General features: G+C 39.1%; 1 protein-coding gene across 1 annotated transcript; it reads right to left on the bottom strand.

Moving 5' to 3' along the window:
* Positions 1-3,680: 3,680 nt before the first annotated feature.
* LOC114236537 (olfactory receptor 51I1-like) lies at positions 3,681-6,667 on the bottom strand. Its single transcript, XM_028164136.1, is given in 3 exon segments — positions 3,681-3,991; positions 6,218-6,466; positions 6,469-6,667. Coding segments are annotated over 3 exon segments (759 nt in total).
* Between the last annotated feature and the right edge of the window lie 6,216 nt (positions 6,668-12,883).

The following is a 12,883-nucleotide window of genomic DNA, read 5'->3' as shown; positions in this document are numbered from 1 at the left end:
ACTGAGTCTTTTTTTTTTTTTTTTTTTTTTTTACCACTAATTGTAACTTTAAATAAACTTAGAGTTAGGGAAGTATAATGACAAAAGGTAACTCAGTTTACTTATTCTATAATAAAACAATACTAGTGTTTTTCTTTACAGAACAGTTTAAAAAAATTTTTATATCCTTCTCCCCAGTATAATCAGCAATCCTTTTTTTTAAGAAAGCACAAATATTGCATTTTTCTCCCTCAGGGGTTGTGAGTTAGGCAAATTTGGATTCAAAATATAATTTGAAAATTTACTAACTGTGTGATTTGGGACAGGTCACTTAAACTTTCTTTGCCTTAATTTTATTTTCAGTATGTCAATGACAATTATTATGCTTAGAAAGTGCTTAGGACACTTCCTGAGACATATCATGGCTTAAGTATTCATTAGCTGCTCTTATACTAATTGTTGCTATATTATTATAATTATCCAAATTTTCAAACATTCAGTTACTTTATTTATAAACATTCAGTTTATTCTTTTTTCCAAATCTTTAGGTAATGTGTCAGGATCCTTAATAACTCTGCTCAATATTCTGTAATAACCTGAATGGGAAAAAAATTTGAAAAAAAATAGATACACATATAGGTATAACTGAATCACTTTGCTGTACACCTGAAACTAACACAACACTGTTAATCAACTATACTCCAATATAAAATAAAAACTTAAAAAAATTTAGAGACTTAGAAATAGTTTGGAGGCTCTCATGTTTGTTCTCAGAAATTTCAGCAAGCATATATCACTTAGTCATTTAATTCCAGGGGTAATGTTATATCTTAAGAATACATAAGCCAAAATTACACATCCTTGCCTTCAATCTAAAAAGGTCAGGCAAATAACATAAGGCATAAGGGGGAACAAAAAGAAATGTGTCATCAATATACATAGGCAGAGGGAACAGAGTTAGATGATATCTATATTTCTAATGACATTTCAAATTTATAGTATTTTTTGAAATACAGGCATATGTCAGAGAAATATTGGGGGTTTTGTTCCAGACCACTGCATAAAAGCAAATATCACAGTAAAGCTACCCACACAAATATTTTGGTTTCCCAGAGTATCTAAGTTATGTTAATAGACTATACTATAGTCTATTAAGTGTGTAATACCATTATGCCTTTAAAAATGTACATACTTTAATTAAAAAATACTTTATGTCAAAAAATGCTAAGGACTTTTTGAGCTGTCCATGAATCAATGTTTTTGCTGGTGTGGGTCTTTTTGTTTTTAATTTTTATTGGAGTACAATTGATTTACAATGTTGTGTTAGTTTCAGGTGTACAGCAAAGTGAATCAGTTATACATATACATATATCCACTCTTTTTTAGATTCTTTTCCCGTATAGGTCATTACAGAGTATTGAGTAGAGTTCCCTGTGCTATGCAGTAAGTCCTTATTAGTTATCTGTCTTATTGAATATATAGAGTAATGTGTATAAGTCAATCCCAATTTCCCAATTTATCCCTCCACCACCCCTGACGCCCAGGTAACTAAGTTTCTTTTCTACATCTGTTACTCTATTTCCATTGTGTAAGTAAGTTCATTTGTACCATTTTTAGGTTCCACATATAAGTGATATATGATATTTGTCTTTCTCTGACTTATTTCACTTAGTATGACAATCTCTAGGTTCATTCACATTGCTACAAATGGCATTATTTCATTCTTTTTGATGGCTGAGTAATATTCCATTGTATATATGTACCACATCTTCTTTACCCATTCCTCTGTTGATGGACATTTAAGTTGCTTCCATGTCCTGGCTATGGTAAATAGTGCTGCAATGAACATTGGGGTACATTTATCTTTTCGAATTATGGTTTTCTCTGGATATATGCTCAGGAGTGGGATTGTTGGGTCATATGGTAGCTCTATTTTCAGTTTTTTAAGGAACCTCCATATTGTTCTCCATAGTGGCTCTACCAGTTTACATGCCCACCTACAGTGTAGGATGGTTCCCTTTTTTCCACACCCTCTCCAGCGTTTATTTTTTCTAGATTTTTTGATGATGACCATTCTGACCAGTGTGAGGTGATACCTCATTGTGGTTTTGATTTGATTTTAATCACAGTTTCAATTTCATTGCTTGTGATTGGTCTGCTCATATTTTCTATTTCTTCCTGGTTCAGTCTTAGAAGGTTGTAGCTTTCCAAGAATTTGTCCGTGTCTTCTAAGTTGTCCGTTTTATTGGCTTATAGTTGCTTGTAGTACTCTTTTATGATCCTTTGTATTTCTGTGGTGTTCGTTGTAACATCTCCTTTTTCATTTCTAATTTTATTGATTTCAGTCCTCTCCCTGTTTTTCTTGATGAGTGTGGCTAAAGGTTTATCAATTTTGTTTATCTTCCCAAAGAACCAGCCTTTAGCTTCATTGATCTTTGCTATTATTTTGTCTCATTTATTTCTGCTCTGATATTTATGATTTCTTTCCTTCTAGTAACTTTGGGTTTTGTTTGTTCTTCTTTCTCTAGTTGCTTTAGGTGTAAGGTTAGGTTGTTTATTTGAGATTTTTCCTGTTTCTTGAGGTAAGATTGTATTGCTATAAACTTCCCTCTTAGAACTCCTTTTTCTGTATCCCTTAGATTTTGGGTCATTGTGTTTTCATTGTCATTTGTCTCTAGATATTTTTTTATTTCCTCTCTGATTTCTTCAGTGATCCATTAGTTATTTAGTAGCATATTGTTTAGTCTCCATGTGCTTGTGTTTTTTACAGTATTTTTTTTCCTGTAATTGATTTCTGATCTCATAACAATGTGGTTGGAAAAGATGCTTGATACGATTTCAATTTTCTTAAATATACCAAGGCTTGATTTCTGACCCAAGATGTGATCTATCCTGGAGAATGTTCCAGATATACTTGAGAAGAAAGTATATTCTGATGCTTTCAAATGGAATGTCCTATAAATATCAATTAAGTCTATCTGATCTAATGTGTCATTTAAGGCTTGTGTTTCCTTATTAATTTTCTGTCTGGATGATCTATCCATTGGCATAAGTGGAGTGTTAAAGTCCCCCGCTATCGATTAAAGTTGATTTCCCCTTTTATGGCTGCTAGCATTTGCCTTATGAGATGCTCCTATGTTGGGTGCGTATATATTTATAATTGTTATATCTTCTTCTTGGATTGATCCTTTGATCATTATATAGTGCCCTTCCTTATCTCTTGCAACAACTTTTATTTTAAAGTCCATTTGGTCTGATATGAGAATTGCTACTCCAGCTTTCTTTTGATTTCCATTTGCATGGAATATCTTTTTCCATCCCCTCACTTTCAGTCTGTATGTGTCTCTAGGTCTGAAGTGGGTCTATTGTAGACAGCATATATACGGGTCTTTTTTTTTGTATCCATTCAGCCAGTCTATGTCTTTTGTTTGGAGCATTTAATCCATTTACATTTAAGGTAATTATTTATATATATGTTCCTATTGCCATTTTCTTAATTGTTTTGGGTTTGTTTTTGTAAGTCTTTTTTCTTCCCTTCCTCTTTTGTTCTCTTCTCTTGTGGTTTGATGACCAGCTTTTGTGTTTGGGTTGCTTTTTCTTTTTTGTGTGTGTATCTGTTGTAAGTTTTTGGTTTGCATTTCCCATGAGGTTTTGATAAAGCAGTCTCTATATATACAAGGTGCTTTTAAGTTGCTGGTCTCTTAGAAGATGAGCACAGCACACATGTGTGACACACACATGCTGAGTGTGTTTAACCATTCCTGCCGGGATACAATGGTGAGTACAGAGCACAGTATGAGCACATAGGAGAGGAGAATGAGTGCAGAGTCCAGGCCAAAGGTAGAAATGACAATGAAGAGACCAAAAATATTATTGAGGGTAATGTCACTACAGGGAAGGAGGATCAGATCTGGATGCAGACAGTAGGCATGGGACAGTACATTGGCCTTGCAGAAGGGCAACCTCTTTAGAAGGAAAGGCAGTGGGAAAACCATGCAGAAGCTGCGGATGAGGGAGATTAACCAACATGGCGGAGTAGAAGGACGTGCACTCACTCCCTCTTGCGAGAGCTCCAGAATCACAACTGGCTGCTGGACAATCATTGACAGGAAGACCCTGGACTTCACCAAGGAGGATACCCCATGTCCAAGGACATAGGAGAAGCCACAGTGAGACGGTAGGAGGGGCGCAATCAGAGTAAAATCAAATCCCATAACTGCTGGGTGGGTGACTCACAGACTGGCGAGCACTTATAACACAGAAGTCCACCCACTGGAGTGAAGGTTCTGAGCCCCACGTCAGGCTTCCCAACCTGGGGGTCCGGCAACGGGAGGAGGAATTCCTAGAGAATCAGACTTTGAAGTCTAGTGGGAATTGATTGCAGGACTGTGACAGGACTGGGGGAAACAGAGACCCCACTCTTGGAGGGCACACACAAAGTAATGTGTGCATCGGGACCCAGGGGAAGGAGCAGTGACCCTGGGGGAGACTGAACCAGACGTACCTGCTGGTGTTGGGGGGTCTCCTGCCGAGGCAAGTGGTGGCTCTGTTTCACCGTGGGGATAAGGACACTGGCAGCAGAGGTCCTGGGAAGTTCTCCTTGGCGTGAGCCCTCCCAGAGTCTGCCATTAACCCCACCAAAGAGCACGGGTAGGCTCCAGTGTTGGGTTGCCTCAGGCAAAACAACCAACAGGGAGGGAACCCAGCCCCACCCATCAACAGTCAAGTGGATTAAGGTTTTACTGAGCTCTGACGCCACAGCAACAGGGAGGGAACCCAGCCCCACCCATCAACAGTCAAGTGGATTAAGGTTTTACTGAGCTCTGACCACCACAGCAACAGTCAGCTCTACCCACCACCAGAGCCTCCCATCAAGCCTCTTAGATAGCCTCAACCACCAGAGGGCAGACAACAGAAGCAAGAAAAACTACAATCCTGCAGCCTGTGGTCCAAAAACCACAGTTACAGAAAGGCAGAGAAGATGAAAAGGCAGAGGGCTATGTACCAGATGAAGGAACAAGAAAAAACCCCAGAAAAACAACTAAATGAAGTGGAGATAGGCAACCTTCCAGAAAAAGAATTCAGAATAATGATAGTGAAGATTATCCAGGACCTCGGAATAAGAATGGAGGCAAAGATTGAGAAGATGCAAGAAATGATTAACAAAGACCTAGAAGAATTAAAGAACAAACAAACAGAGATGACCAATACAATAACTGAAATGAAAACTACACTAGAAGGAATCAATAGCAGAATAACTGAGGCAGAAGAACGGATAAGTGACCTGGAAGACAGAATGGTGGAATTCACTGCTGCAGAACAGACTAAAGAAAAAAGAATGAAAAGAAATGAAGACAGCCTAAGAGACCTCTGGGACAACATTAAACGCAACAACATTCGCATTATAGGGGTCCCAGAAGGAGAAGAGAGAGAGAAAGGACCAGAGAAAATATTTGAAGAGATTATAGTCGAAAACTTCCCTAACATGGGAAAGGAAATAGCCACCCAAGTCCAGGAAGCGCAGAGAGTCCCATACAGAATAAACCCAAGGAGAAACACGCCGAGACACATAGTAATCAAAGTGGCAAAAATTAAAGACAAAGAAAAATTACTGAAAGCAGCAAGGGAAAAACGACAAATAACATACAAGGGAACTCCCATAAGGTTAACAGCTGATTTCTCAGCAGAAACTCTGCAAGCCAGAAGGGAGTGGCATGATATACTTAAAGTGATGAAAGGGAAGAACCTACAACCAAGATTACTCTACCCGGCAAGGATCTCATTCAGATTCGATGGAGAAATCAAAAGCTTTACAGACAAGCAAAAGCTAAGAGAATTCAGCACCACCAAACCAGCTCTACAACAAATGCTAAAGGAACTTCTCTGAGTGGGAAACACAAGAGAAGAAAAGGACCTACAAAAACAAACCCAAAACAATTAAGAAAATGGTCATAGGAACATACATATTGATAATTACCTTAAATGTGAATGGATTAAATGCCCCAACCAAAAGACATAGACTGGCTGAATGGATACAAAAACAAGACCCATATATATGCTGTCTACAAGAGACCCACTTCAGACCTAGGGACACATACAGACTGAAAGTGAGGGGATGGAAAAAGATATTCCATGCAAATGGAAATCAAAAGAAAGCTGGAGTAGCTATACTCATATCAGATAAAATAGACTTTAAAATAAAGAATGTTACAAGAGACAAGGAAGAAGCTGCGGATGATGACAGGCAAGCCCATGCGTACAACACGGGTATCTGTGAGCATGATGGCATAGCGTGGTGGGTTACAGATGGCCACATAGCAGTCAAAGCTCATAATCAGCAGGACCCCAGACTCCATGAAAGAGAAGAGGTGGATAAAAAACATTTGAGCCATGCAAGAACCAAAGCTGATCTTCCTTAAGTGAAAGCAAAATGTGGCTAACACAGTGGGCAGTGTGGAGAAAGACACACCTAGATCATTAACTGAGACAGGGACAGGAAGTAGTACATAGGCTAATGCAAGCTATGCTCTTCCTTGACAATGAAAAGGATAAGGGCATTGACCACAATGGGAACAATGTAGAGGGTACCAAAGAGCAAAAACATCCAGTGTTGGAAGGTCTCCAGCCCTGGGAGCCCTGTCAGGGTGAAAGTTGGCAACTCTGAGCTGTTGTGGGGATTATGTCTCATGCTGGGACAAATGCTTAGATTGTAGGACCACTATCCTGTAGAGAAGACAGACAGAGAGTTAATTCATGACCTAGGCCTAATATTTTAAGACTCTCCTATGCCATCCAGCCCTTCACTTTATAGCATTAATCAATTCGGCTCACCAAATCACCCATCCTTGCCTCTTATTGTCCCCATGATTTCTGGAATTGTCTGAGACTTTTCAGTTTATCCAGCTGGCTAAACAGGTCACACTGCCTTCCTCTGTACCTGTGCCTGTCGCCATGGTGCTCTTTCTCACATTCACAGCTATGAACTTGTTATCAATCTACAGGCATCACTTTGTTCAAGACCTAAGACAAAATTCTATTGATGACCACTTCCTTGACTATTCTGCCCTCTTCCTGAGCATTCCACTTGTTTGTCAAGCCATAAAATTTTCCTCTTTCCACTCTCTTGCTCTACTGAACATTGACTACCTTATCATGACTCCCTGGCTTTCTTACTCCTATATAGTCTCCTGGTTCTTCCTCCCATTCATCCAGACAGAAAGATATCCATCCACAGAGATAACCTTCCAGTCATTCACCAAGATGCACTAGACCCCCATATTTCCACCCATCTTTTCATTCTTCTATCCATTTATCTTGTGGCATTACTTTTCTCCATGAATAACTTAATTTACTGAAAGTCTTTTCTAAATAATTTCCTTCAGAACTGAATAGCACCTAGCTCCTGAAAGCCACAGGATTAATAATCAGTTCTCTATACCGTGGAATTGGCTCTTATCTGTGTTCTCCATCTCTTTGAATAATACTATCATTATGCCTGAGATTGAGACTCAAAATCCAAACATCGCATTGACTCTTTCTTTCCTTTTCCTACTACATTAACGGGGCAACAACCAGTGTAAATACTGACTCCTAAGTGCCTCTGCCTGCAGCTTTTTCCATTTCCTTCCACTTACAGTCTCACATTCAGATCCAAGAAGTCTCAGTTTTATACCATAATAATGCCCTCCTCATGAATCCTATACCTCTATTTCATTTTCTAACCTGGAATAGGACTGATATTTTCGAAGGGCAAATCTGAAAATGGCACTGTTCTGATTAGAAACCTTGAATGTCCCCTTATTACCAAAGCGTCAAATCCAAACTCATGAGCCTAGAGTTAAAGGCCCTCTGTGGTCAGTACTAAATCGATATTTCTGGTCTCAATTCTCAAAATTTCCTTACTTGTACTTCACATACCCAGATTGGTTTATTTGCTGTTATTCAAACATGAACTACAGCTCCCCAGCTCCCAGAGTTGCCCAGAACATGTGAACACACCCATTCAGTCCATCTTCCTGGGCCCAGGATCAATGATGCCCTCTCTCCTCCATGAAAATTTGGTCATTGCCAGTGGAGGTAACTTCTCTTCTCCCCCACCACTCTCATAGCTATAGGTTCGCATCTCCTTTCGTGCCCGTTTCTCTTCCTGTTCTGCATTATAGCTTCCTATTATGCAGCTATAATAATTCCTACTGAATCATGAATCTTATCTTCCCTCCTGACTCACCAGCTCCAAGAACTCAGCTCTGACTCTTATTCATTGTTTTAGTCCCTTCTGTGCTCAGTGCAAGGCCTAGCACGGGAGATGCACTCAATAAGTCACTGATCCCTTCTGGGTTTTGATTCTCTCTGTTGTAAATTGGAGAGGCTAAGGAACTTTGCTAATGAGGTTGTAAAGATACAAAAGTAAACTTTTATGAAAACTCTTAGGACCGAATACTTTGCAACTCTGAGTTCTAAACCTGCTTTAAACCCTCACCTCCAGCCTTTCATCTGCCTTTGTTCCTCCATCTGCATTAGGATTCCTCTATCTTTTCTTCTCAGGATGCATTTTTTTCTCCATTCCAGAGTCATAGAATCTCTTTGTTTTCCCTATCTGCAAGCTGTTTCTAAATGTTTCTGTTTGCCTCTGTATGCAATATACAAACACCGTTGATTTGGAGGGGTTTTTTTAGTAAAGCTTGGGTCTTTCCAAGTCACTTCCAAAGCAGCCAGTGTCTTTTTACAGACCGCTTCCATACCAGTTTATTCTGAGAAAAGGGGGGGGGGGGGCGGGGGGGCGTGCTTACTTATACCAAGATATCTACATTCAAACTGCAGCCTGATGAGTATCCCTGCTGAGAAAGTAATGTCTGAAGCAGAAAGCATGGTAGCATTTCAGAGAATAAGAGCAACAAATAGAAAATATAGAACCAGGCAGGTGATAAATGTGAAAACACGTAGGGAAAAAAAAAACTGACTCCAATTAGGGACAGCCTTTCCTTCTTCAGTTTGTCATATTATAACACTCAGGATTTCTAAGCTGGGTCAGAGTGCCTTGGGGTCGGAGTTTGGAGTGTCTGATACTCCACTCTACCCACCTGAGAGAACTCTGTGCAAGGAAGGTGTAGAGAGAGCAAGAGCAGTATGGGGGCCCCAGCATGCCCTGCCCATAGCCCCCAGTTACCTCTGCCAACACCCTAGGCTTAACAATACAAGGTTGCATCCGGGAAGCCCCTTGAGTATTTATCAGCTCAGGAGCTCACGGACTGCTGGGAATATGGGGCATCTACAGTGTTCTGCCCTCTCTGACCTAGTAGTTCATTGCCCATGGAGATATGTAGGAGTAGAAATGATCAGAACTGGAAGGGACATGCGAGGATATTGTATCTAGCCCCTCGCTTTATAGAAGAGGTCATTAGAGCCTGGAAAGGAAAAGAGACATCTCAATTTTATACAGCTTGTTAGTGGCAGAATATCTAAACCTAGGTCTTCTAGCTTAGTTTATGCCCTTTCCACTATATAACTATGATCAATATCGACAAGAAATGCTGTGTCCTATAAAGAGTGCTTATGACCCATATAAATTAAGCATTTGGATTTACTAGAACATGTGAGATTCTCACCTGGATTATCCTTGAAATTGATCCCAGCACGATAAGCACTGATACACTGTGGCTGACCACACACACAGCATAATTATAGGTCAAATTATAAAAGTATTTGCCCTGATTAAGAAAGTGTTAGTGTACACTGGTGCCTTCTTCACAAATGTTTATTGGACACCTACTAGGGAGACAACATAGGTAATGAGGATTAGCTGATAAGCTTTTGAGCTTGATGGACCTGAGCTTGAGTCCACTTGCCTTGAGAAAGTTTCTAACCCACATACAGCCTCGTTTCTTTACCTTTAAAATAGGTTATAATTATACTTAAATCATAGAATGATTGGGATGACTAAGCAATAGAAGTCAGGCAAAGGCATTTAACCTGTTTGTTGCCATATAGCACTTAATTGATGGATATGTTTAAATCCCAAACATTAGGTCCTGAAAGTAAAACAATGGGGAGTGGATATTAACCTAAGTGTACAACACAATAAGAATAAATTCTTGAATAGCTTAAACAACTCAGTTCTAGGAAAATACTAGCAGATATAGCTGGAAGGAATAGTGATTAGTAGCAGGAGATGCATACTTGAACCAGATCAGGGAGGGCAGTAAAGAAGTTGGGGTCAGAAAGAATCTCTCAGATACCTAATATTTGTCTGAGACTAACCAGGCTGAAAATGCAGTAGCTTTTCAAGAATCCCACTCATACATAAGTCAGACCAAAGGACTTAGTGCATCACCTAATATACTCCTAGATCTTCTCATAGTCACACTAATTGTCATGGGAAAAGGTCAGGAAGTCACCCAAGCCCTGATCAACAAGCATGGATTTATCTGAATTCTCTGTCTATTGTTCCTTTTTTATAAGTCTATTTTTTTAATTTTCTCAAATGAAAAAAGATACTATCTTTTCATTTATGACAGGGTCACAATCCCTACCTTAAACATCTATGGTGTAAGGTGTATGTTTACAAAAGTAACTATAAATCAAGTCATTTATTCAGCATTAAACACAAATGTATCCATGGGAATGTACAGATGAATAAAAATAACAATCCATCGTCTAGTTTGGGAGACTCCTAAGGAGACACTTATAATAGCTCAGTGAATGCAATGATAATAGATACAAGGAGGATTTAGGGCAGAACAAAGGAAGGGAATTTGCAACATTCTAGAGCAGTCAGAGGAGATGTTCGGGTGCATGTAATATCTCTCCTGATTCTCAAAGAATGAGCAAATATTATTAAAATGAACGCAGTAGGAAGAATGCTCCTCCCAAAGATGTCCATGTTTGGAACCTATGTACATGTGCATTTCATGGCAAGAGGGACTTTGAAGATTATAATTAGAATTATGGGCCTTAAAGATTTTTTTTTCCTTTTGGATTACCCAGGTGGACTCAGTTTACTCACATGCGCCCTTAAAAGCACAGAACTTTCTCAGGCTGGAATCAGAAATATGCGGCAGAAGGAGAAGTCAGAGAGAGACTCAGAGCATGAGAAACACTCAACTCACAACTAGCGGAGGGAACTAAATGAAAACGATGGGAAACAGTGTGGACAGCCTTTAGGAGCAAATACTAGTCCCCAGCTATTAGTCGGCAAGGAAAATGAAACTTCAGTCTTACATTCACAAGGAACTGAATTCAACCAACAACTTAAATGAGCTTCGAAACAGATTCTTTCCCAGAGCCTTCAGTAAGAAACACAGCCTTGCAGTGACCTTGATTTCAGCTTTCAGAGACCTTAAACATTTAGGGTTTCAGGATTTCTGACCTACAGAAATATGAGATTAGAGATTTTTATTGTTTTAAGCTGCTAAATTTGTGATAGTTTGTTAGAGGAGCAATAGAAAAGAATACAGTGAGCCTCAGGCAGAAGGGAGTGGAAGGGGAGAGAACAAAGAAGGGTTATTTCTGGCAGATGTGAAAACATGAACACAGGTATGAGCGCTTAAAAGGAAACACTGAAGGAGGAGAATGGGTGCAGAACATGTGTAGAATTGTGTAGCTATGTATTCAAAAGGGCAAAATGTCAAATAACCCCACACAGGACCCAGATCCAATCCAGTAATACCTCCTACACCCTATACTCCAATCTTGTGGGTCCAGGAGGCTCTCCACGTACTAGCACCAATGTGGAAAATGTTTTCTCTTTCTGTTGCATAAAATAAATATTCTGGCATTTGCTTCCAGTAGCTCAGACAGACACACAGACTAGATGGACCCTGGACCCAGTTCCAACCCATAAAAGATGGGTGACCCTAATCTTGCTTAAAGAGACTAGGTGTAATTCATCTTATAGTTCTAAAAGAATGGAATATGAAACCAATAAGGCTACATGAACAGTGGAAGTTGAATCATAGGAAGATGTTAAAGAAGCCAAGAGCTCAGATCAGATGTATCTGATGACCTGGATGACCAGAGCCCTGTGATCGTGAGAGTATTGCTGTAATTACGGTTCTCGTCAGTGAACTAGGGACAGAGTCTGAGCTTTTTCTCCATATTGGCAAGTTACAGATCTAGGCAGAGCCATGAACTTCCTATTTAATGGGCTGAATAGAAGAAGACTGTTGCCAGCAATCATCTGCTGATCCTCTTTCAGAGTGGGCAGATTTCTAAGGTCAAGGGAAGGATACTGAGTATCTTAATTTATAGAATGTGATGTGGAAAATATTAGCCCAGAAGTTTCCAGACAGCTTTTCACAGGTACATAAATGAGCCAAATTGTTGCTTCCAAGTCCTTCAGATTTAAAGAAGCAAGAAAAAATACTGGCACTGAAAGCATATTGTCCACTTATTATGGCAGTAACTTCATTGTAAGTCATATTTGTAACAGAGCCAAAATCATTAAACAGCAACATTCTTTCAAAAAATATTTATTTAAGCACCTATTAAAGGTCAGGCACAGTATGAGCACTCTATTTAAATTGATATGGGTATTTAAAGTCTGAGCAATATAAAAATGTAAGGTACATTTATAGCATGTTTGAAAATTTCAAGTACAATTTATTTTTTATTTACTCTGGTCAGATCTATAATGCATACTGTATTTAGATAATAAACAATATACAGTCTTCATGCAAAATTATTCTTTAATAAAATTATGATCTATTTTAGAGTAAAACATTTTAGTATGTGTTAATTCACTGAAGTATAGAGATGGTTGAGATGCAAATATATGCAAATATAATCATTTATTAACTCATTCCTCAACTACTTTGCATGTCTTGTATATTTCAAGCCCTATGTTAGAGACTGAAGGATACAAAGATAAATAAGACAGGGTCCCTGCTCATGAGTTGCTTACAATCTA

The sequence above is a fragment of the Balaenoptera acutorostrata genome, chromosome 9 (assembly GCF_949987535.1).
Source record: "Balaenoptera acutorostrata chromosome 9, mBalAcu1.1, whole genome shotgun sequence".
NCBI lineage: Eukaryota > Metazoa > Chordata > Mammalia > Artiodactyla > Balaenopteridae > Balaenoptera > Balaenoptera acutorostrata.
The sequence above is the reverse complement of the archived record's forward strand: the minus strand, read 5'-3'. Positions and strand labels throughout refer to the sequence as shown.